The 27,139-nt window shown below is 36.7% G+C and overlaps 1 protein-coding gene across 4 annotated transcripts in view; it reads right to left on the minus strand.

Moving 5' to 3' along the window:
* The window catches only part of MIER3 (MIER family member 3), a 122,544-nt gene that overhangs the window by 2,879 nt on the left and 92,526 nt on the right, over window positions 1-27,139 (minus strand). For 2 of the 4 annotated variants that reach the window (XR_003909871.1, XM_029942263.1), the window contains exons 3-11: window positions 26,074-26,098; window positions 22,904-23,049; window positions 14,185-14,319; window positions 12,565-12,685; window positions 11,378-11,463; window positions 11,111-11,183; window positions 8,980-9,134; window positions 6,297-6,378; window positions 4,591-4,685 (exon numbers count right to left, since the gene is read on the minus strand). Coding sequence is in view for 3 of the 4 variants with exons in the window: in XM_029942263.1 (XP_029798123.1) it covers window positions 4,591-4,685; window positions 6,297-6,378; window positions 8,980-9,134; window positions 11,111-11,183; window positions 11,378-11,463; window positions 12,565-12,685; window positions 14,185-14,319; window positions 22,904-23,049; window positions 26,074-26,098 (918 nt within the window). In the remaining variant the exon portion in view is untranslated. The remainder of the gene's footprint in view (window positions 1-4,590; window positions 4,686-6,296; window positions 6,379-8,979; window positions 9,135-11,110; window positions 11,184-11,377; window positions 11,464-12,564; window positions 12,686-14,184; window positions 14,320-22,903; window positions 23,050-26,073; window positions 26,099-27,139) is intronic. The other 2 variants (XM_029942265.1, XM_029942264.1) reach the window with 2 other exon arrangements.

Here is a 27,139-nt window from a genome sequence, read left to right on the forward strand (position 1 = left end):
TGGTAACAACAACAACAACAACAACAACCAAACAATAAAATTTGACCCTCACCAATGTGTCTCCACAACCAGACTAGGGCTGTTCAAACTATATATAGCTAAAGGAAGAGTTCAAACATACAAACTTCTGTGTCCTTATGTAAGAAATGTTTTCTCCACTGCTTAATCGGTACCCCATGAGGTACATACAGCATCTCTATCCTGATTAGTGATCATCAAATAAGTGTATAACATAAGGAACAAACTTTTTAAGCCAAAAAATAAAGTGTACATTTCAATAAACATCATTAACTATAAGCCTCTGTGGCAAACATTGGTTTCTTGGGGACAGAGACCTTTCCTGTCACTGATGTATTTCTAGTGCTTAAAACAATGTCCACTAAATGGTAGAACTTAATTATTTATGGAATGAATAGACAAATTTCCCAAGTCATTGCAAAACTTAAGTTTTATTTTGATGTAAACCACCCAGCCTTTTTAAAAAAAAAAAAGTTTAATCTATTCACTAAATTAAATACTTCATCTCATCTTTGAGAAAATACAAGATTTTCATACATACAAAAAGGTATTAAACTACTCAACATCATACTGAAATACCTAGCAAAAGCAGTAAGATAAGAAAAAAATAAAAGGTATACAAATTGAGAATAAATAAAACTGCCTCTGTTTATAGATGACATGACTATCTACAAAGAAAAATCCAAATAATCCACAAAAAACTCATAGAATAAATGATTATAAACAAGACTGCAAGATACATGGTCAATATGCAAAAGTCAATTGTTTGCCTTTATACCAGCAATGAACAAATGATATGTGAAATTTAAAAACACAATACCATTTATATTAGCATACTCAAAAGGAAATATTTAGATATGAATCTTAACAAAATATAAGACCTATGTGAGGAAAACTATAAAACTATGATTAAAGAAGTGAGAGATCTAAAAAATGGAGCAATATTGCACTTTCATAGGTAAGACAGCTCATTATTGTTAAGATGTCAGCTCTTCCCATCTTAATCTATAGACTGAGCGCAATTCTAGTCAAAGTCCCAGCAAATTATTTGGTAAATACTGACATACTAATTCTTTTTTTTTTTAATTGTTTTTAATGTTTTATTTATTTTTGATACAGAGAGAGACAGAGCATGAGAGGGGGAGGGGCAGAGAGAGAAGGAGACACAGAACTGGAAGCAGGCTCCAGGCTCTGAGCTAGCCGTCAGCACAGAGCCTGACGCGGGGCTCGAACCCACGAACTTGAGATCTGACCTGAGCCGAAGCCGGAGGCTTAACCAACTGAGCCACCCAGGCGCCCCAGTGACATACTGATTCTAAAGTTTATATGGAAAGGCAAAACAAAAACAGAATAGCCAACACAATATTTAAAGAAAACAAAGCTGGAGGCCTGATATTACCCAACTTCAAGCTTACAATAAAGCTACAGGAACCAAGACAGTGTGCTACTAGTGAAAAAAGAGACATACAGATTAATACAACAGAATAGAGAGCCCAGAAAAAGACACACACAAATGCAGTCCACTAATCTTTAACGAAGAGTAAAGGTGATGCAACGAAGCGGTCTTCTAAACAAATGGTGCGAGAACAACTTAAGAGCCACATGAAGAAAGGATGAAGGAAAGGAGGAGGGAAAAAAGGAGACAGACTACACACAGTTCTTAGAAACTTTAACAAAAATTAACTAAAAATGGAATATAGATGTAAATTTGTAATGTCCAAAACTATAAAGTTCCTAAAACATAAAACAGGAGAAAACCAAGATCACTTTGGGGATGAGGATGACTTTTTTAGATGTAATACTAAAAGCATGATTTGTTAAGCTTAAGTTCATTAAAACTAAAAACTTCTACTTTGCAAAAGACACTGTTAACAGAATGAGAAGACAGCCCCAGACTAGGAGAAATATATGCAAAACACCTATGTGTTAAAGGACTGTCACTTAAAACTCAATGATAAGACAACAAACCACTCAATAAAAAACCAGCTAAAGACCTCTGTAACAGACACCTCCTTAATACGGATGGCAAATGAGCACATGTAAAGATGCTTTACATCATATGTCATCAGAGAAATGCAAAATAAAACAAGATACACATCTATGACAACACCCAAAATCTAAAAAACACTGACAACAAACACTGGCAAGGATGTGGAGCAACAGGAACTCTCATTGCTGGTGGGAATACAAAATGGTAAAGCTACTTTAGCAGACACTTTGAAAGTTCTACAAAACCAAATATACTCTTACCATACAATCCAGCAATCCCACTCACTAGCACTTAGCCAAAGAAATCAAAAACCCTTAACTAGATGTTTATAGTAGTTTGTAACTACCAAAACTTGAATGCAACCAAGATTTGCTCCAACAGGTAAATGGATAAAATGGCATATCCATACAATGGGATAAAAAGATATGTGATAAAAAGAAATGTACTTTCAAGCCATGAAAAGACATGGAGAAATGCTTAAATTCATATTATTACATCAAAGAAGCCAATATGAAAAGGCTACATATTATATGATTCCAACCATATGACATTCTGAAATGGAAAAAGTAAAGAAAGAGTAAAAAGCCAGGTGTTGGGAGTAGGGTTGCAGGGAAGGAGAGAATAGGGTGGAAGAGGTTGGACTACAGGGATTTTTAGGGCTGGGAAAACTACGCTATATGATACTATAATGGTGGATATCACTATACACGTAATGTTACATATCATTACATATGTGTCACAACCCATACAATACAAAATGTGAACCTAAATGTAAACCATGGCCTCCAGTGAAAAATTATGTATCAATATTCACTCATTAATTATAACAAATCATTAATGTAAGATATTAACAATAGTGGAAGCTATGTATATGGGGGTAAGGAGGTATATGAGAACCCTGTGTACTTTCTGATCAATTTTTCTATAAACCGAAATTCTCTAAAAAACAAAGTTTATTAATGAAAAAGAAAATATTGACCTACCCACCTAAACACTTCAGAATCTTATGTTCCTTCAGAATAAAGAGAGATAATAATAAACAAAGCATACTTTAATGAAAATTATTCCAAACTACTAGAATATACACACATACACATATACTTTTTAAAAAATACTTTATTTCTTAGATAAGTTTTAGGTTCGCAGCTGATTTGAGCAGAAACTACATACAAAGTTCCCAAATACACCTCCTGCTTCCAAACATGCATAACTCCCTTCACTATCAATTCCCCACCACCACGGTACATGTTACAATCAGTGAATCTATGCCAGCACACCTTCATTACCCAACATCTACCATTTACATTAGGGTTCACTCAGTATTACATATTACATAGCTACTGACAAGTATATAATGACATCTATCCACCAGTATAATATCATACAAGATAGTTTCACTGCCTTAAAAATCCTCTGTATTGCGCCTATTCATCCCTCCACGAAAAATTTTGAAACCACTGATCTATTTACTGTTCCCATAGTTTTGCCTTTTCCAGAATGTCATATAGTTGATATGATACAATATATAGTCTTTCCAGATTGGCTTCTTTGACTTAGCAATATGCATTTAAAGGTTCACCCATGTCTTTTTGGGGCTGGATAGCTCATTCTTTTTTAGCACTGAATAATATTCCATTGAATGGATGTGTCAGTGTACTTACCCATCTACCTCTCAAAGTGTATTTATTCATCTACCTCAAAGTTCTGGCAATTATGAGTAAAGCTGCTATTAACATTTGTGTGGAGGTTTCTGTGTGGACATAAGTTTTCAACTCCTTCAGGTAAATACCAATGAGTACAATTGCTGGATCATATGGGAAGAGTATGGTTAGCTTTGTAAGAAACCACCAAACTATCTTTCAAGAAACCACCAACAGTCTTTTCAAAGTGGCCGTACTAGTTTGCACTCTCACCAGCAATGGGTGAGAATTCCCGCTGCTCCACATCCTCACCAGCATTTGATGTTGTCAGAACATTTACAGTTGCTTTTAATAACCACTGTTTCTTTCGGCAATTGCAGTTCTTGATGCTAAAGAGAAACACTTCTGAGGCCACAAACCTCTGAATAGCTTAGAAAGAAATCAAAGTCAAGAAAAACGGTAAAAGAGTAAGACTACCTGAATAATATAGTCTATCCATTTTCTTTTCTGTTCTCATATTTATTTTTGAGAGAGAAAGAGACAGAGTGCAAGCAGGGGAGGGGCCGAGAGAGAGGGAGACACAGAATCTGAAACAGGCTCCAAACTCTGAGCTGTCAGCACAGAGCTTGACATGGGGCTCAAACTCATAAATCACAAGATCATGACCTGAGCCAAATGCGGACATTTAACTGACTGAGCCACCCAGGTGTCCCAAGTAAATCCATTTTCTAGGAGTATGACAACTGTATGTGTCGGGGTGAGTACACTAGCGGTATCCCCAGAAGCGTGCCTTGGCAAATCCTAGTCATGTTTAAAGCAATATAAGAAATGTAAATGGCAGAAGAGCAGTAATGAGTTCTTCCTTTTTTTTCCTACCTAAGTAACCTATTTTTTATATTTATTGTAACTTCTAAGCAATCTGTACTAATTGGCCTAACTTACCTTATTCTTCTGTATAAGATGAAAATCTTTTCCAAAAAGCATGAGTGCATGTTCAAAGCTCCGGCATTCTTCTTCCGTCCATGCAGTCATTCCTTCTAAAGAAATGTAAAAAAAAAAAAAGTATTGGCCTCAGAGATCTTTTATATAGATTGCTAGTTTACTTTCAGTATGTTTCCCCCATAAAAGGCCATTAACTAACTCCCTCCCTCTCACTCTCACACACACACAGTTCTGTATGCCAGTGATTTCAGTAAGGATTATCAAAAGTATGCACATCCTAAATCTTATTTAAAAATCTACAATACTAAAATACAAAAACTAGGGCTTTTTTCTCTGCATGATAGGATAAAAATGTAATGATTTTTAAATAATGTATGTTCAATGTTTTTCTAATTTTTTTAAACAAGGAGCATATATTTTTTTAAATTAGGGGAAATAGGTCATTTCCTTTATGGGAAAAGAGCACTTTATTATATCAAAACCATAGTGCTTTTATTAGAGACCGTAAGTAATCAACATCTATTTAAAGTTATTTTGCAGGGCGCTACACTCTGGAAATCCAACAGGAGTAAGAAATAGCCCGAGCCCCCAAAAGACTAAATGCCATTCAACGACTTCCCAGAAGACGCTACATTAGTCAACTCAAATCTATTTGGAGCCGAGACTTGGAGTTCTTCCCTCAAGACACTGGGCACCAAGTCCCCATGAAGAGTAGTCCACCATAAAGATAAAACAGTTTGAACTAAAGAAAAGAAACCGGTATTTAGTTCTCAACATTATTAGAGCTTAATTTTTTTAAAAAAGCAACTTTTACAAGGAACCATTCCAATAGACTATTTCAACCTACAAGTTTAAATTTTTTTTTAAATGTTTTATTTATTTTTGATACAGAGAGAGACAGAGCATGAGAGGGGGAGGGGCAGAGAGAGAAGGAGACGCAGAACCAGAAGCAGGCTCCAGGCTCTGAGCTAGCTGTCAGCACAGAGCCCAACGCGGGGCTCAAACCCATGAACGTGAGATCTGACCTGAGCCGAAGTCAGAGGCCCAACCGACTGAGCCACCCAGGTGCCCCTCAACCTACAAGTTTAAACATACTTTTCAGCTCTTCTATTTTTGCCAGCTCTTCTATTTTTGCCAAACCATTTATATAATATTACAGAGTATTATTTCTTAATGAAAGCCATGGTGCATGCAATTCACTTATATAATAACAAAACCACTGAAATTACAGTTAACCATTTTCCTTGACACACACAAAGCAAAACCTAAGCACTGTAAAAATTTTATGGCATGATTACTAAAAACACCCTTCCTTAATAATGGAATGTTTTATACATGTTTCTTTTTTATCTTTAATCTTCTTTTCATTTACTGTTTGGTTTAAAAAAATAACTTTTTGCTCAATGAAATCATAAAAATCATTCTTTTTAATTACTTTGGATATATTGTCATCTCTGGGGTCTGCTTTGTTCTGTAACTATTTCTTCAAGAAAGTGGAGGTGACAGGGGGGTAACTAATTTGTATTTGAACAATCTCTGGTACGTCTAAAAACAGAGGGCAAGAAAAGGAAATAATTATTCGCTATGAAGATGAACATAAATCTTACAGAAGTGTTATAGGACTGCTCCATCCTTTACAATACTTTGCTTGTCCCCAAATGAGCATCCCCTATCATTTCCCTCTCTTGATCCCAAGCTTTGCTTACCTTGAGATGCCTTTCCATTGCAGCAGTACCTTTCAATTGCCTCCTTTATATTATGGTTACACCTAAGAAGTTCATATAATGCCTACGAGAGAAAGAAAAAAACTATTCAACAAAAATTACCAGAAATTCACACTTAGTAGCATTAAAACAGAAAAACATCAGGACCAGTAGAGCCCTGACAAATATTGTCTGCAATGATCTCTAAATATGCAATACATTTGAAGGTATGTTTGTTTGCCCATTTAGTCTACATAATTATCCTAGTAATGGACTTGAGTATCCCAGGAGTTTGTTCATTTTCATTCTACCCCTGAGAAGTCACCCACTGATATCACTCTTGACTTTATTTTTTATTGTCAGGCCATTTGAGCTAGGACAATTTCCCTATTTTAGATGATTGTTCCAGTTGGGAAAAATTAGAACTACGGTCCTGTTCTTCACATCACCTATTCCCTGCAGCTACCCTGGAAGAGAAGGATGGGTACCCTAGTGGCTGGGCTTTGTAACAGTCTCACAGTCTACCATGAAACATGTCATTTTTTAAAAATTAGAATTCTTTTCATTAAATCTGTTTGGAATTGTAAATATACTAAACTACAGCAGAGAGAACCTAACTGAAAGTTAAATAATATTCTACCCTCCCAAGTAATTTTCAAAAAAAGCAAAGATGGCTCAAATTAGTAAACTTATTAATTTATCAATAGGTTAATAAATAGGATATTAATCATCAATCATTAAGAAACAATCTAGCTGCTAAGAGTGCCTGGGTGGCTCAGCTGGTTAACTGTCCGACTCTTGATTTTGGCTCAGATCATGATCTTACAGTTTCTGAGTTCAAGCCCTAAAATGGGCTCTGCGCTTGACAGTGTGGATCTTGTTTGGGATTCTTTGCTCTCTCTGCCCCTTCCAACCATGTGCACTCTTAAAATAAATAAATATAAACTTAAAAAAAATCTAGCTGCCAAAATAGCATCTGATAAATCAGTATCCATTTCTAATTTTAAAAAGATAGGGGTACCTGAGTGGCTCAGTCGGTTAAGCATCCGACTTCAGCTCAGGTCATGATCTCACGGTTTGTGAGTTTGAGCCCCGCATCAGACTCTTTACAACAGCTCAGAGCCTGAAGCCTGCTTCAGATTCTGTGTCTCCCTCTCCCTCTGCCCTGTCTCCATCATGCTGTATGCAGGGCAGCAGGGGGGAGTGCGTGCCTCTCTCCCTTAAAAATAAATACACACTAAAAAAAAAAGACAAAAATTATTATAGTTGTAAGCAGATGGTTACTACCTTACTATAATAAAGACAGCCTCTATCAAAACAAGCACTGGTATTCTTTTTTTAATGTGTATTTATTCTGGAGAGCATGCATGTGCAAGGGGCAGAGAGAGAGAGAGAGACAGATGATCCAAAGTGGGCTCCGTGCTGACAGCAGATAGCTCAATGTGGAGCTCAAACTCACAAACCATGACATCACGACCTGAGCCAAAGTCAGATGCTTAACCAACTGGGCTACCCAGGTGCCCCACACTGGTATTACTCCTAATGTAAAAATCTTAGATGATTACTTTCCGTCAAAAGCAGGCCTCAAATAACTATCACTACCAAACATCTGAGTTAAGGCTAAAGCTTCCTTTAAGACTAGAAAGGTTGATATAAACAACTGAAAAATTATTAGTTTCAACAGCTTGAGAAAAAAATAAGTTTTTAAAAAATTGGTATTCCTCTTATATTAACAATATACAATTAAAATAGAGATCCCATTTACAAGAGTATTAGAATCATATAAGTATTTAAAATACTGAGGAATTAAGTTACTTAGATGCATGTGATACCCAAAGAAACAAAAACATTTGAGTGTTTAAAAAAGTGAAATAAATGGAGAGTCAGACCACGTTCTTGAACTAGAAGGTTTAATGTTTTAAAGACACTAATTTTTCCAAAACTAATTTATGCTCTCATGGATTATCAGTACAAAAACCCAAAGGGGATCCTTTTTGACAGTTGAAAAGCTACTCTGAAATTCAGTTACTATGACTTCTTTATGTTACTTGGGAATTCAAGCCTGAGTCCAGCTATCTCTGGATATTCATTTCAGTTAGGATCACCTAGGTTAAAGATAGAGAGTGAGAAGTAAATGAGAGGGACAAAGTGATATCAGAGGGCAGAACTAGGGGCATCCAAATAACACTTAAGAGGCAGTACTCCCAGCACCATCCCACATGCAATCAGGAGTACTCTGCATCTATAGGTATACAGGGCTTAACACATACGCCTAAAGCAAATTTATACAATCTTAATGGACAATACTTTCAGACACTTCCTGAATGAAGTTCATGAATAATATCTTTATTATAAAATCTATAAGTCTAAATAAGTGATATTATAGTTATAGGATGGAATATATAAAATCACCAGGAATGAGATACTAAAGAATTCTCAATGGCAATGAAAAACAAGTGACTCAAATTAAGTATGTACGTATACATAGAAGACAAGACCAGAAAACATGAAACAATATGGAATGGTTATCGCTAGTAGCTCCTGTGACTTTTTTTAAACCAGTGGTTTCCAAATTTTAAAAATCTATCAGAAAAAAGAGATATCCAGTTCACATGTAAGAAACCTTTTAACCAGATATAAGAAAATCAAGAAGTTAGCTGCTGTTTCAACAGAATTTACAGTATACCTGTTCATTGTCCCTTGTGTGTGTTCCTGCAGATATCCCCCTATCCACTACTTTTTCATTTCCAGTTCTTAATGAGGTCTCAACGAGGTACTCCTTAACTTTGCTCTCCAGAACCACACCAGGACGCCAAAGTAGCTGGTCTTCATTTTCATATACTGATAAAGAAAATCCCATTAGTACATTAAATAATGAACATGCTCATAGACGTATACAAAATGTTCTTCCTCTTCTTTGATACACTACCCCCTGGGACAACTAACTTTGAGGGCACCACCAATTTGACTGTCTGGCAAGGTGAGTCTTTCATTCATAAAGGTTTAAAAAATTTTTTTAAACTTTATTAAGGGCCAAGTGTTCCAGTGGCTAGAGCAAGTAGCTTTTTTGCTGGTTGGATTTACTATCTAATAGGAAGGTTTTCTACACCCAGTGAAATCTAATGTAAAACTCAGAGGGGAGGTTTTATCTTCTCCTAATTAGGGGATAAAAATGACCTGTGAAAATTCTTTAATAACCTCACCAGAATTTTCTCTTGGACTCCCTAACTGTGTTTATGATGATTATATACAGGTTAAAACTGCAAACAAATTTTTAAAAGCAAACAAAAAAAAAGCTAAAATATCTGCCAATAATGAAATACCTAAGAAAAGTAGATTTTTACTTTACTGATTTCCTCCCAAAAAGTGAATTTTATTTAGAGGAGGAAACAAATTAATCAAAAATGAAAAAGAATGTTAACAGTAAGAGAAGTAAACTTTTCAAAATCTCCTAAAGAAGTTGACATATTAGTGAGTGACATGTCAAATAAGGTATATATTCTGTCAATGTACACATTGGCACCACACTTAAAGCTTCTACTTCACAAAATAAAGTAACACAGATGCCCCAGGTATTTATCTCATTGCTTCAAGAGTAATGCATTCTTCAAATGTGTAATAAAATAATGTGCTGACACGTCACTATGTACCAGGGACCATGATAAGTGCTTTACATTCACAACTGTTGTCAGGCAAGTATCACCACTCCCACTTAGCAGTAAAGTTAAAACATAAAATGTGCCTGTCAAATAGTAACACTGACTTCTAATGTAAATTTCTGGAACCAGTTTCTTTCCTCTCTGGTCAAAAAGAGGTAAAAGAGGTAAAATATCCTCCAAGGATAGAGAAGGTTACCACACCCTTCCTCCTGAATGTATACAACTGAGAGATGACTCCCTCGATTATGTCTAATCTAAGAACTGATAGCTGCTATGCAGGGCCTTGACTCCCAGGGTTTGTGTGGCATCTGGGTGGTGGCTGGGGGATCTGAAGATGATCAGCTACTGTTTCTTTTCCTGGGACAATATCACTTTGAAAGCAGTTTAAGAAGACATTGGTGAGGACTGAAAAGGCTAAGAACCCTAGGGTAGCCAGTCCTTCCTTCCTTTAAAGGGAGGATGACCTAACAAAGGAAGGGAAGAAACACTCAGGAAGGGTTGTATCACTGTGCTGCTTTGGTCCCATGATGTCACAACAACAAAAAACTCATTAGGGAAAAGGTCAAATGCACATGACCTAAAATATAGGCTTCCCAACTTTGGCTAGGGAAATGTACCTGTATTTTTATTTTCTACCACATTTTCAGAACCAATTATTACCTCGGATATACTAAAAATGTGAAGAAAAAACTGATTACACTTAATTAGAAGTGTACAAAAGAAGAAGAATCCTTGTATTCTACCACCTTCTCTTTCAGAGGTCACATAGAATTTCTCCTAGATTCTTTGCTCATTAAGAGTTGTCTTTCCAACAGGATTTTCTCTCTAATACGCTCATTATCTCAGGTGATAAGATTCTACCCACTTCTACTATAGTGGGATGTAGGCCAAGCAGCTGCACCCTCAGACACGTTTCACGACTGTAGCAGGTGCCTTACATACCTGTAAGGCTAAGAAGCACTGTACCGAGAAGGCAGTGGTTCTCCAAGCTTCAAAGTTCATTTTGATACATCACTCTTAAGTCGGGCCCAAACTTTCACTGACTCCAAATTTACCTGTATACTGCCAAGGCTCATATACAAACAGGTAACTGAATAAACATATTAAGGGATAACAGCCTACCAAATATTATCAAAATAAAATCAAAACCCTCCTTACCTTTCTCATCACCATTGTACTCTCCAAGGTAAGGGGGAATCTCTGCCTGGTATTGTAAACCGATCATTATTTCCTATAAGAAAATTCAGAAGTAAAAAAACCCTATAAAAATAAATCCTGAAAAACAAGTTCCAACTCACTAGTTACTACAAGTCAAAAGAAATTTCATCTTGCAAAAACAAAATTATCTTAAATTACTTCAGAAATGTTTTTAAAAGCTATGTTAGTCCCAATAGTCCACTAACTTCTGATAGTAACTCAACTTACTTTCCTCAAATCTTCAGGTGAGTTACCACTGTCTGTTTCAACATCTTCAACTTCTGATTCCTTATCTCCATCACATGTAGTATTTGCTTAAAAGAAAAAAATTAAATTTTAAAAAGGTTTTTTTTGCAGCACCCAGAAGAGCAGTTGACACATGGTACTTTATAAAAATCTGCTAAACAAATGAGAGCAGCACAAATATACTCAAATTCTTGTACTATTCTCAGATTTTAACACCCGTCAAAACAAGACACTGAAAATACTAAGAAAGTGTATATCCTTAAAAATTCTGGTGTAGTCAAATAGTGTGGGAAGGCTAAAGGAAAACCACTACAGTCATCTTAAAAAAGAACAGAATGCACTGACGCTCTTATTATATACAACCCAGAGTGGGACAGAGACAAAGAGCTGCACATTAAGTCCATTAAAATTATGTTTTTGCACACATATAAGCATATATGTATTTGCAGTTGTTATGTGAACAAATCAATCAAAATACCTAAAAAATAAGCAAGGTTGCAGATAAGAAATTATTTCACTTCAAAGACATTTAAATATTACTTATATACATAATGCAAACAACTAAAAAGAAAAAAAAAGGATTAAATAAATCATTAAAAATAAAAAATCAAACCAGTAAAGAGCCTTTTAAAAGAAGTCCAAAAAAGTCCATGAAATTTCATGGCTGAAGAACTGGTTATCATAGCAACAGATGAATCTTGGGAAAGAAAATATACTGCTTAGCAAAACTAAACAAATAATTTTAGGTTTTTAAAGGACACATTAGTTGGGGTGCCTGGGAGGCTCAGTTGGTTGGGTGTCCGACTTTGGCTCAGGTCATGATCTCACGGTTCACAGGTTTAAATCCCGCATTAGGCTCTGTGCTGAACGCTTGCTCAGAGCCTGGAGCCTGCTTCAGATTCTGTGTTTCCGTCTCTCTCTGCCCGTCCCGTTTGCACTCTGCCTCTCAAAAATATATAAATGTAAAAAAAGTGTTTTTAATAAAAAAAGTAAAAAAAATAATTATCTCAATAAAAAAAAGTTATAACCTTATTTGGATTATTAAAGGGCTCCACTTCAATTAAAGAAAACACTTAGACTATTCTAACAAACTATTGAATGTCATAACATGTACTTGAGCTAGACAAATTATCAATGCTACTATTAATCAGTAAGATTGGGTTTCTTACATCGTAAAGGCCTAGGGAAGAAATCGGAAGTTTCATGGGAAGTCACAGATGGTGTCAAGTCATCTGCAGAAGACTGAGTTTCCTCATCATCACCGGACAATAGGTCTTTTGCGATTTCCTCCTATAAAAATAAGAATACAGAGTTAGAAATTATTACATTTCATAAAAATTTTTAAGAGGCAAAAAATTTTTTTAAAGAATAAAAAAATTATCACAGCAATTTAAGAAAGTCTTTATAATATTATTCATAAACATATTACTATATTATGATACAAGAATATGTTGAAGCCCCCTTAGTTTTGAGAGAGGTAAATCTGAAATGTTCTTACAATTTACTTCATCTATATATTGTAACACTTAATATTTAATTACATATAATATTTAATAACTTTACTACCTACACACTTAACAATCTTGCCTAACTAAGGATAAGCAGAAAGCTTACAGGAAGCTGCAGGCTAATTTTTAGTGACTTTACAACAAAAATAATCTTATGTGATTAATAATCTTAAGTGATTAGTAATTACATGATCAATAATATTAAGCAATTAATAATTAAATTTGGGGTGTCTGCGTTGCTCAGTCAGTTAAGCTTCTGACTTGGGCTCAAGTCATGATCTCACGGTTCATGAGTTTGAGCCCTGTGTTGGGCTCTGTGCTGACAGCTCGAGCCTGAAACCCCTCCCCAAACTGCACACGTGCACAGGCACACTCTCTCCTCCTCTCTCAAAAATAAACATATGTTAAAAAAATTTTTTTTAATAATTAAACTTTCTACCAACAGAAATAAAACAAACCAGAAACTTCTCCACTCTTCCCTTCCAATAACTTAAGAAATTTAACTGATGAAAAGCTCTGATGAGTGGTATAATTTTAAAACAAACAGGTTTGAATTGTTAACTTTTATTTAAGTATACAGTTATCCTTGTGCCTGGTACATAGTAGGCACTCAACATTCGCTAAGTGGCTGTGGTCATCAAGGTGTGGTACAGTGTATCACATTAGAATGAAAAAGGGAACAACAGAAGAGGTTCCAAAATGTGGATTCCTCTCCCTAACATCTGAAAAGCAAGGAAAGCTTTCCAGAGACCAAAGAAAGTTAGCAGAGACCATGGCTGTGTGAATTTTTCTCAGCAGGAACTATGCATTCCCCACAACCAACAATGTTACAGAAATATCACCACGGCCTTGGCTGCTGTGGCTTCTGTCACTCACAGAACCCAACAAAACAAGACTTCTCTTTAACGACTCTACATCTAAATCTGCTTGGTTTGAAGGCTTCTGAGGGATTTATTAATCAATGCATTCAAGTGTTCAAAGAATCAAAAGAAGTTAGGGCAAAATCTAAGTTTAGACACAATATGTCAACATAGGAAAGAAAAAAATTATATGTTTGAGAACACTCAAACATACAAAGCAACAGGGACCTATTAGTACTTTTAAAGTAGTGTGATCAAAGCCAAACAATATTTAAACTGGGTCACCAAAATGATAAGAGCAATGGGTCAATAAGAAGTTTACATTTCAGAATTATAAAATGCTTTCAATGAAAAGGAAACTAATAAAAAAATAGCCAATGGTAATTGATCTTGAATTTTTCTTTTAAATGCTTGTACCTACTTTGTCTAGTGTCATGTCTGGTAGTTCATCAGCAAGTTCACTTGGGGAGCTATTTGCACTGGAATTTGGCACTGCTGGAATTGTAGGTTCATAGCCATAGAAAGCCAGTAAATCTTCTAGAGGCATGTTTCCTTCCTAGTCAAGCCGGGGCACAAACATAAACTCAGTAAACGTCACAATACAATACAGAAGTACAGATAAACTTAATGTTCATAAAACACATTAACAAAACAGCAGTATCAAATCAAAGCCAAGTTTTAATTTTTCTTTTTGTACTACTGCTAGAAAATAGGTTTAAAGACTTAGAGCTATTATTAACATATTCACAAAAGCCTTAACAATTAACATCTTCATTTTTATTTTCCAGCATCATTTCACTATTTTTTTACACGTTTATTTATTTTTAAGAGCTAAAAAGAGAGACAGTGTGAGCAGGAATGGGCAGAGAGAGGGGGAGATACAGAATCCAAAGAAGAATCCAGGTTTTGAGCGGTCAGCACAGAGCCCATTGCAGGGCTCGAACCCACAAATGATGCGATCATGAAGTCAGATGCTTAACCGACTAAGTCACACAGGCACCCCTATCATTTTACTCTTTAAAAAATTCCTCATATATTTGCTTTAGTGATTTTTTTTCAGCATTCACACTGGTATAATGAATTGCCTTGAAAGCATTTACAATTAATAACTCCATGTAATTTTTAGCTTTTTTTTTTGCAATTAACAGTTGACCACTTGGTTTATTCTTCATGTTAATTAGATAATACCTGAAGGGAAACCACTGCTGAACATTCACTAACACCAACAGTATTTATATGTTACTGTCCAAAATTATCCTTCGATATTATTACTACCATATCTATATTCTGTACAGTTGTTTAAGGTTTTTCTTCATGACCATCTACTGAAATTTGTATCATTACCACCATTTTACAGTTGACAAAACAGGAAGCTAAGTATTTGGTTCAAAAACCAGTTCACTTACTGCAGCACTGCTTGATAAAACTACATACTTTGGCTGCAATGCTTCCTGTGTCATGAGTACCTATGCTATGAATATCTCTTCCCCCAACTAATCCATCCAAAGATAAGGGGTGTATTTCCTTTTAAAACATATCTTAATACAACTACTAATGTGTATAGAACTATTTATAATTATTTAAATATATAAACACAAAACAATGTATCTACAGACTACTTAACTTGTTCAATATTGTAAAGATGTTTATACTCATCTATTAAGAGATTCATTAAGCTTGTTTATGGGTTTAGTTTTCCCTTTAAGGAAAAATTCCTAACTTCTGATGCAAAAAGCATGAAATGCTAAAGCAGAATATGTAAAATATACCCTCAGCTGATCACACAATGAGCTGAGAGAAGCCAGTGATGATTTCTAGAAAGCCACTGACTGCCAACAGGGAAATCAGGCTCTGGGGGTGCCCAAGAATGTGATCTTCACCTTTACAGGTCTAAAACTTCTATTTTTCACTGTGCCCGATTAAAACAGATTCATGTGAAATGAAACTGGAATACGGTTTAGGACAGAACGCTACTTTGTAAATTTGCTGTAGGAGACATGTGCTTTTGCAGTGACCATACCAATCATGTCACTCATGAAATCCTTTCAGCTTGGGATTGGAATCAGTTAAAAAGCTGCTTTGGTAGCATGGAGTCAGCACAAATTGACTTGGATGGTCAGGATGGACAGAAGTTCACCCATGCCATGGGGAAACCTCGTGAATTATTCTTCTCCCGAATCAATGAATAGAACCCCTCAAAAGTGCACAAAACTGGATTTAGAGTCTCTCTAGCATGCTCCTTGCAGACTTCATGCAGCCTATTCTCTTTGACTCATATTAGTTCTAAGAGGAGACTACACTTTTGTAAACCACCTGTTAACAGTATTTCTCCAAAACCTTACAGTTTCAGATTCTCTCCATGACCCAAGGAGATGTCAATTTTTATTCATTATACACTGACAGTCCACTTTTCCATCAGTACAGCATTTACTGAATTCTAAGTACTGTGCATAGGCTATTAGCTATGGATAGAGAAAAGAAATTTATAGAAAAACCCCCTGCTCTCAATGTAGTCTTGATGGAAGAAACTGGTAAGTTAACAACTATAATACAATGTGTTGGGTGCAATAATCAATTCAAGAAATAGCACTATACACTGGGGAGTACAGAGAAGGGAAGAACTACACTCTGGGAGTAATGGCATGCATGAGGTTAGGGAGATACCACATGGGGTGGAAAGACTGAGCTAAGTCTTGAAAGATGAAGAGGCATTTGACAGATGAGGGCTGTATACTAGGGACTCATGATGTTTCATAAGGAACACTGAGCAGTTACTGTGTGCAAGTTGGCCACTGTGCCAAGTGCTGGTATGAAAACAGGTCTTGCCCTTCTATAGCTTACAGTTGGGGCACAGTGGGGGGCAGAGATAACGACAATATACAAATACAGAAATGCCAATTGTAATGAATGCAAATGAAATAAACAGGGTCCTGAATTACTGAATAATGTGGAGTCTACTTTCACAGGGCCAAAGGGAAGAGAGTGTCCTTTACTCCCAGAACAATGGGAAGTAAATGGAGACTTAGAAAAAGGTAGGTGGGGAGTACAATGACTTTATTTCTTCTTCAATTCTTCAATGCTGGGCAGCTACATAAAGGTTTGAGGAGATGGAGAGGTAAGAGAAAACAGGGAGAGCCCAAAGAGCCTCATGGCTGGATTAAGATAGTGATATAGACATGGAGAGAAGTAAACAGATGATATACATTCTGAGACGGAATCAAAAGAGTTCCTGGATATGAGTGAAAGGGGGAGAGAAGGATGACTCCCCAGATTTCTATCTGAGAAACTGCCTACATGGTTGTAACTTTTACTGAGATACAAAGGACTAAAGTAAAGGTTTGTGAAGGAATAAATTAAGAGTTCTGCAGAAGACACAAGTTAAATTTGATAGGACTATGAAACATCTAAGAAGAAGAGTCAAATTGGCCAGGACCATGGTTCTCAGAGGATCAGACTAGGCTAAAGATATAAATTTGGCATTCATTAGCATCTAGGTGATATTTAAAGCCACAGAAGTTGAGAGGGTAGAGAGAAAAGAGAAAGGAATATATACTTTATTAGAAGAACTTTCAGATCTATCACCACATAGGCAATGGGATACATCCAGAAAATTTTAAACACAATATGCATTTTGAAAACATTCTAGTGGGAGTACAAGAATGAGAGCCTCAACTAAGGAAGAGAATTATCTGAGTGAAAGTAAGAAAAAAACAGTTTCTTGACCTACTTGATAAACTGAAAGAAAGCGACGGCAAAGTCTACATGGACTGCCCATTTCTGGCCTAAAAAGGCTAAATACTTATAGCACCATTATGAGACAGAAACATCAGACAAATGAGCCTGAGGGTGGAGGGTGGGATGGTAAATGGTAATTCAAGACAAAAACAGAAGAAATGAGATCATCCAGAAAAGGCATACAGAGTGAGAAGACAAAAGCTAGAAGCCTGGAAAATGCCATCAATTAAAACATGGGCAAAGAAGAAAAGTCCATAAAGACAACAGAGGGAGATATCAGAGAGCAGAACTAGGAAAAAGCAGAATTCCATAAGTTAAAGAAGAAGCAAGTATGGAGAGACCAGAGATAGTCACTTAGGTCAAATATCAAAAAGAAATCAATTGAGATAAAGAGAGACATGAATTCTCTGTACCTGTCAATCAGCAATTATTGGTGACCCTACAGTCTACTAGGAGAAACAAAGCTGAGGACTAAATGGCGAAGGAAAAGTACATACACTATAAAAAGAGAATCCCTAATTAAGGACAACACAGGTTAAAAAGAATTTCTTCTAGGGTGCCTAGGTAGCTCAGTCTGTTAAGCATCTGACTTGATTTCAGCTCAGGTCATGATCTCACCATAAGATCAAGCCCTGTATCAGGTTCTGTGCAGACCATGTGGAGCCTGCTTGGGATTCTCTCACTCCCTTCCTGTTTTTCTGCCCCTCCCTCACACAAGTTCACTGGCTCTCACTCTCAAAAAAAAAAAAAATAAACATGAAAAAACATGTTTAAGAAAACATTAAAAAAAAATCTCTTCCAAATGCAGGAAACATAGGAGTAGGATTTGCTATGCTGAAATTAAAAAAAAAAAAAAAAAGAGTAAGTGGGAAGAAAAGACTCAGAGAATGAGGGATAGAATTAAGATTAGCCTGGAATGTGGCCTATACTCTAGGGACAGTAAAGAAAGAAGAAAGAATGAGTATAAAAGTTAAATTTGTATGTATGGGGCAAACAGGAGATTCCGGGTAGTCATTCATGAAAACCCAACTTTCTCTATAAAGAACAAGTATAATTATCTGTTGAGGAAGAAACTGAGTATTTTAGTGGAAACTTCACATACACAGTTCTGGAATGGCAATAGTTACCAAAAGGGAGATGATGTTAATATATAGAAGTTATTTGTACTAAAACTTTTCCAGCAAAACCAGAAAAGGTGAATCTAATCTCTGAAGCACTTCACAAATGAGCTTTCTATTAGAGCCTATCAACAGCTTAAAAGTTTGATCTAGCACTTTATCCCAGGTTGGAGGGTTTTTCTCTTATTTTTCTTGGGTATTTTGTTGACCTATTTAAATTTTAAGGGGCACATGGAGTCGAGTCATACTTATAAATGAACTATTTCCTAACTCAAAGATTTTATGTCAGGAAGAAGACAAAATTTAGAGGCAGAGAGGACTGTCATTACCATAGACAAATCACCTAAAATCCCTCACCTCCATTTATTTATCTGTAAAAAGAAGAGTATAATAATTTCCTTGATCCGATGATATATATATATAACCTCACATACCAGAAATCAGGATGCATCCCATTACCAACGTGCAGATTTCCCACAGTACTGCTCCTCCCTGCCCCCATCTATATAATTTCTAAATCTGTGGTACATTTCACAATCAACAAGGCCTCTTAACCAAGGAAATAATGCTAATAATTCATCCAAGCCACCTCATTGCTAGATTGGTCTAGCAATGCTGCTAGATTGGTCAAAAGAGATGGTCTAAGTGAAGTGTAAATCACTTTTCATATAACACCAGTCTGATATAATAACACATGCAGTACACATGTAGCTTTTTAAAATGCTTAATTAAAAAAAAACAAACCCACAAAACAGGAAAGGTCTGTACCAAACTTCACTTTCTCATTTCACAATGAGTATCACGGGGGAAATCTACATATTAATGTAAAGAACTTTTCTAAAAGTGATGGCTCTGCACTATTAAATTAAAACCTTACGAAAAATAACATGAATAAATTAAAATATAGAAAGATGTGATTAAACCTTATTTATATGTTTAATGACATAAATCTAGTCACATAATGCATTCTGTGTTCCAAAGTGCTATTACAAAAAGTGTTTTTTTACCTCTTATTTTCCATAATATCCAATGTAACTAAAAATTTATAAGCAGTAAAATACAGGCCATATTTATAGTCCACAAACTATCAAGCTTGTTTACTAAGAGAATAAGAATTTACTATAATTTTTATATATTTTTTAAAGTTTATTTATTTTGAGAGAGAGTGCAAGTTAGAGCTGGGAAAAGGTAGAGAAAGGAGGAGAGAAAGAATTCCAAACAGGCTCCACATTGTCAGTATGGAGCTTGATGTGGGGCCTGAACTCACAAACCATGATATCATAACCTGAGCCAAAATCCAGAGTTGGAAGCTTAACTGACTGAGCCACCCAGGCACCTATGATTGTAATATTTAAAAACAAACATTAACATCAAGCCCCTAAGAACATGAACATGTACTGATACCTAAATCAATGTTCTAAAAATAAAAGATTAATAGAATACAATAAATGACATATGAACTTTAAATTTCCTCTAAAAATGATCTTTATTCTTTATACTGATGTCTATCTACTGTTTCTTTTATTCATTTTCATGTTTCATTAAACATCAATAAAGAAGAGACATTACATCTACATAGTTATGTAAGAATTATAGTTCAGAGAAACTGGGCAGTCAGTCACTCTCAGAAATGGCTCTTCTTATCCATTGTTCAATGAGAGAAGATTAGACTTCTAGATGGAGACAGTTGTTTGGTCTTCACTTGAATCTGTTTAAAGATCACGTGTATCAGGGAACCTGGGTGGCTCAGTCGGCTAAGTGTCTGATTTCGGCTCAGGTCATCATCTCGTGGTTTGTGGGTTAGAGCCCCACCTTGGGTTCAGTGCTGACAGCTCAGAGCCTGGAGCCTGCTTTGGATTCTGTCTCCCTCTCTCTGTGCCCCTCCCTGACATGTATGCGTGCGTGCGTGCTCTCTCTCTCAAAAATAAACATTAAAAAAATTAATTAAAAAAATAAAATAAAGATAACCACTATCCTTCGGTCCCAATTTCTAAGAATGTGATAAAATACCAAGAAGCTAAGCTGTCCAGGTATAAAGCTGAAATACCTAAAGACCTATAATTTTTCTCAATCTAAAATTCAGTGATAGATACCATTACAAAGCAAAAAATTAATTACCAGTATTTATTAAACAAAATGAAAATCACAGGAAAAGGACTAAATGTTTTTGTGAATAGCTCCGTAATTCTTTGCTGTTCATTATTTCTCCATATCTTCCCCAATGTCCTTTTAAAACCCACTAAACACAGATCAAAGCAGCTATTACTATACTCTCTAGAAGAGTAAAACCTACAAATATAAAAAATAAAATCTTGTGAGCCCATAAAAATCTCCACCAGATTACTCACATTCAAGTAGTAACTGAGTTAACATTACATTAAATGAAATTTTAAATTCTTACTTTTTTACTGACAAAATGACTATTTGCTGTCTAAAATGCTGTCCAATTCATTTATACCATTTTCCTATGTCATGGAATTAACTATGCTGTCTTCCCATGGTTAACAACACATTATCAAGGAAAACGCATTATGGAACCACCCGAAACTTCTGCCAGAGGCCCACAGTGGTGACTTCACTTAAAATTGTACAAGAGTGAACTGTCTATTCTAAGAAGCATTCCATAAACTTTCACGTTAGGCAAAACACCATTTACTATATACATTCTCCCACAGCTCTCACTGCTTATTACATCCATAGTTTCTTATTTTTAAATGTTTATTCACTTATTTTTGAGAGAGAGAGGGAGAAGGAGAGTAACCATGTGAGCAGGGAGGGGCAGAGAAAGAGAGGGAGACACAGAATCCCATGCAGGCTCTGCACAGTCAGCCAGAGCCTGACATGGGGCTCAAACTCACAAACCACGAGATCATGACCTAAGTAGAAATCAAGAGCTGGATGCTTAACTGAATGAGCCACCCAGGTGTCCTTCTACCTCCCTTCATAGTTCTTAGCATATCATATTAAAATTCTTTGTTCCCCTTTGTCATTCCACAATAAACTGCAAGCTGCTAGAGTTCAGGGACATCATCAAATTGCTCATTTTTGCTTTCCTAAAGCCTACCACAGTGCCGACTTAATAATAGTTGAATTATAATTCTGTTATTCCTGGCTACCCATTCATAAGAGGTAGGAAGGAACTGCATGCAAAAACCTAAGGCAGAGTTCAAGACTTCTGGGCATCTTTTCTTATCAAAAGGCAACATTTTATTATCACCCCTGAAAGCAATATGCAAGACTTTTCTTAAGTATTCCCAACGATTTTGTCTTTATAGTCCCAAATCTGTTTGGCTATAAGTTGGTGGGACTTTTTTTTTAATGATGAAATCTAATAACAACTGTGTTGGATTACTCTGCCAAGTAAATGAACATGTTTAGAAATGTTCAGGTCAACCAGAGTAAGCCTGGGGTCTAAACCCTGAAGACTGCTTTCAGTTTCCCTGTATATTAATGCAAAGAGAGAAATGCAGTAAGAGCTCCTCTCTGTCTCACAAAGATAGCAGAAGAGATTATGTAAGAATGTGTCTTGTCTTCTTTAAGATAAAGAAATGTGAAAATTCAAAAAATTATTATTATTGAATATTATTTCTGAAAACTTTTGTTATTCTGGTCTGATCAGAAACTAGGTTAATTTTTAAGTAAATATAATCCTACTTTTTTCAGGTGACCCCTATGAAGACCTCTCTGTGGTCTGGGTATAAATATGTGTTTTAAAATCCAGTTCAGTTCAATTTATCCTGATTTGGGATTTAAAAAGTCATAAACTACATTTACTCTTGCCAACTTTTATAAAGATGACTAAGGGGTAAAAAATAGAACATTATTACATTTAAAAATAGAGTAAAACTTACTATCTTTCAATGTTCTTATAGTACTTCTCCCTGTATCTACTGTAGTATTAAGTTAAATTCAAGTGTGACCCTACAAAGAATATGTGGTATAATGCACTGGGATGGGCTAGGATTCAGAACCAAGTTTAGGGCTAACAGTTCTCTATATCCCAATATTCTCATCTGTCAGGTGACCAGATGTACTTACTTTATTGTGCTTCAAGAACTTAAAACTTTGATTAAGAGATATGAAATAATTTTGAAAATTTAAATGAGAATCTACTCACTTATTAGACTTTCCCTCAAAATAATGAGAAAATCAGTGATAATCTCTAGAATTAGGTCAAAAACAAAGATGCTGATCCTATTTTCATTTCAAATAGACTGTAAAATAATTTATAGTACAGTTTCAAAATCTTTAAGTATGTTATTAGGATATGAAAGTAAAATCCTTTACCTTTTCTAAATCTTCAATTTCAGAACTGAAGTTTTTACCCTCATCCATCATTTCCTCTTCTTCAAGAGTTCTTTCATCATCATAGTCATGGACCAACATCTCAGCAGTGGGGTCAAAATCATGATCCTCAGAAGACAAAGACCCAACTGAAATGAAACAAACTGCATCATGTTACACATTCACAACACTACCTACAAAAGAAAATAATTTGTGTTCTTCTGCCAGTTCCTTTTAATGTTTATATGTGAGCTTTATTAAATGCATTTACTATACACTTAACAGGTTATAAAGACCATATAGTTCTGAAAAGACATCTAAATCAGCCAAAGAAAAAGGCACAGGAATTTAAAAACACTTTAATAAGAAGTGTAGTCTATGAGAGCACAACTTATAATAGTAGCAAAGTGATTTAAATGGATCAGTCCTTTAAAAAGGATCTAAAAGAGAAGTTGAACATGTTTAAGTTAGTTTAATACATCTGTCTAAAGCCAATAAAAAATGTTAGAAGGATTATGAATGGAAGATTTCACAAGAAATCTGTTACACACTAAAGCTCAACACTTCAGGAAAAGAGAATATAAATTTTACCCAACTTCTAACCTTAAAAGGTACAAAACAATAGGAACAATAGAAATCTGGTTTCTAAAACAAATAAAAGTTTTTGTGAAGCAGCTACACAGCAAATCAGTCTCTGAAAGTACTGTGTCACTTTTCATATCCTTAACTGTATTTCAAGCTCCCCAGATTTAAGCAGACAGGCACTAAACTATAAGAGCATGCTTTTCTCTGGACTACTATAAAGAAATTAGTTTTTAAGATCCTGTGGAAAAAATACAGAAAATCACACCTCAAAGTTTCTGGGAGATGTACGCAACTGCAAGATGTTCTGGCCAATTCATATCTGTTTATTAAACTGTAATGCTCTTTAATAGCAAATATGAAGTCAGCAGGATCCTCTGGAAACCAAGGTGAGAAATGAAGAAGATCCATAACCCCAAGGGAATGAAATAAAATTTATGAAAACTGAAATTTTTCTGTTTTACTCTCATATCTAATTCAACTAGACCAGTGACTCTCAGAGCAGGGAAGGAAAGTATCAGAACCTTGGGGTAGAGGAAAAGAGAAGTGGGAGGATGCCCATTCAACATAAAAAGTTTGGTCTGTTTTTAGTCAAGCTGTTTAATATTTTAAATTTCAAACACTTAAGGACTGTGTGAGATTACCACAACAGTGGCCTACACCAAAGATTCTTCACAATGGAAAAAAAAACACAGACATGATTCAATGATTTTGATTCTAAGTTTGGAGAACTCTAATGATCAGTCCTAAAAATAACACAATTTCTATGGAACTTAATTCTTTAGGAAGCTTACATTATGATGTTATGTTTTTAATGTTAAAAGATATTATCTGTGCATTTCACACCTATTAAAGTACAGATTTTAAGTACAGACCTTAATTTTAAGAAGAAAGATGAATATTTGCTGAAGAGCTCAAAAGCAGAACATCTACTATTATGAATTTTCTATTTTGAGAATTCCTGGAAACCTCTGTAGTATACAAAGGGTCAGAGATGAAATAGATGGTAACGTTTCCACCTCTTTCAGGGCACACAGATCTGTCCTCTTTTGTAAGCCCATTATCACTTGTCACAGCACTCTTCTCTCATAAGGTAGAAGGTTTTCAATAAGGGCCAGAAAGCAAAGGGCCTGAGGGTCTACTGCTGGCTTAGTCCCTGGCTTGCTTAGGACCTGAGTCAAGTCATTTCAACTTTCTGGGCCAAGATCCAGTTTTTCATCTGTAAAATGCATAGTGTTGACTTAGATGATCTCAAGAGTCTCTTCTAAGATCTAAAATCTTCTTTAAAATTGGCTAAATGATTAAAAACAGGTTATAAAAGTTTGTTTAAACACCAAAACTACACTATCTTCTTGTAATTTAGATTGCAACTTCTTAAAAGCAGACAGTGATGTAAAATGGAAAAATTCCATTATCATCCAGATGTTTGGCATCATGTATATAAATATTCCCTTCCTGAAATCACTTATGACAAAGAAATGCTTGTCTCAAAATTAGAAAAACTTTTAAAAACAATTTTTAAAGTAAAAACATAGATAGCTGTTTTAAAAACAACCACAAATTTCTTCTACTTGGTGACTATTTTATAATACTTTCAATGATAATCAAGTGAGACCTTAAAAGACAACTAAATATTGTACAAAGTAATACGCAAGGAAATGGGCTCTTCACTCTAAGGCAACATGTTGTAAGGGAAGATTTCAGAGCTTTTCCAGGCTCTATTAACTAGGTGCCTCTCAGCAGAGTTATTTGAAAGTCTTCTCAAGTGTAAAATAAGAGAGTTGCAGTAGTCGTAGTAGTCCTGTAGACTATCAGAAGGGAAAGAGGCAGCCAAAAGGGGGCTGGAAAGGGGGTGAGAAATTAAACAAAACTGTCCAGCTCTCTATGATGGGATTGAGGGGTTCCAAAAGCCCCAAACTGTATGAAGTTGTGCATACAAGCAGACTTCTGGAGACAGTCCCTTGCTGTCATCATATCCTCACAGGAGCTTCTGATCCCAAAAAGGTTAAACACTGTACTAGACGATCTAGGGTCCTCTCACCTCAAAAACTCTGTGTTAGCACTGTGGTCAAACTTGATAATTCTATGTTTCTTTTAAGGTAGCTTTACCTAACTCGCCTGTTCCAATTTTAGTACAGTCCATAGACATTTCTCAATTATGAAATTTTAGAAGAGAAAAGGGGAGTTAGGGAGTCATGGTTAATAATCCATACAAGTAATCCCAAAGTTTCAACAAATTAAAGAGTCGATTTCTCAGGGAAAAAATGAAAATCTACACTAAATTGCAAAAAAAAAGTTAGCGGAAAGTTGATTTGGGATTAACTACTTCAGGCTTGGAGAAAAAAAAGACATGTGAAAAATAAAGATATAATACTTAAGAAGAACACCTGTCTGTTAGCAGCTTTGTAACAAGGTATTTTTTTCAATATGCAAGAAAAAAAAAAGAAAAGTGTAACAGTTCCTTCCTCGAAAAACTCAATAACCAAAGTGATGAAAAACTCGCAGGACAAATTTCTGTGGGAAAACCTGTGGCAACAGGTCCCCCCATTACCCTTTAGGACCCACTGAAGAGGTAAGAAAATGGGACAAACCTGGGCTCGAACTTCCAAAAGAAGCCTAGGAGAGAGAAGAAAACGTGAGGTTAGATCGCGCAGCCGGGAAGAGGCAGCGCCGGCAACAGGGCGCGGAGGCGGAGCCCAGCGCTCCTCCGCAGCTGCCAAAAGTACAAGACGTAGCTCCGCTCCAATCGCTCCCAGCCCCTTTCGGGCCCCTCTTGGCTGCCTCGCCTTCCTCCCGGAGTCCCCAGTGTGCAAACTCGCAGACCCGGGACGAAGCCCAGAGTCTAACAGGCAACTCCAAGCTCCAAACCGTCCTCTGGAGCTCAGCAAGTTACAAAGCGAAGAAGCAAAACCCAGAGTCGTTGCCTCGCAGCCCCGTCTCCGGCATCTCGGGAGTACCCCCAAATCCCACCAGGCTCCCCACGGAACCAAACAACACCTCGCAAAGCAATACCGTTTCCAGGAAGGGAATCGCCCTCCGAGCACCCAGTCCACCCACTGGGGCCCGGGAGCCCCAATTCCGAGGCTGTCCTCTAACCGGAGCGTAGGCCAGCTCGAAACTGGACACTCGTCCCCAGAGGAAAGCGCAAGCCCCCTATTCTCTCTCCCCAAACTGGAGACTCTCGGCCTCTCGGCCCCAGAGATGATAGTTCGCTCCAGGGTGTTCCAGTCCCTCCCTAGGCCCTCCAGCGAGCCCCTCTCCCCAGCGAGCTCCAGCCCAAGGGGCTCCTGCTGCGCTACCCCCTCCCCCCAGCTCACCAGTCCCGGGGGACATGACCAGGGCAGCTTTGCTCGCTCTGCCTCCTTCCTCCAGGCCAGAAAAAAGTGGGGCTACCGAGAGCCCCCGGAAGAAAACGTCGAGTCTTGGACAACCACCTTCACACCCAGGGGCTCCCGCACCTCCTGGTCTGCGGGGCGAGGAGTCCCGCTCGCCTCCCGCGAAAGCCCGCGGCCGCGCATCCCGCTTGCCTCCGAGCTCGGAGCAAAGTGGAGCGTGAGGTTCCTGGGCGCCGCAGCCCGGACCCGCTGAGCCGGGTGCACAGAGCACTCCTCCCGCAGGACAGTGGCGCAGCCCGCTCCCCGCTTTGCAATTCGGCCG

Source organism: Suricata suricatta, chromosome 6, assembly GCF_006229205.1.
Source record: "Suricata suricatta isolate VVHF042 chromosome 6, meerkat_22Aug2017_6uvM2_HiC, whole genome shotgun sequence".
NCBI lineage: Eukaryota > Metazoa > Chordata > Mammalia > Carnivora > Herpestidae > Suricata > Suricata suricatta.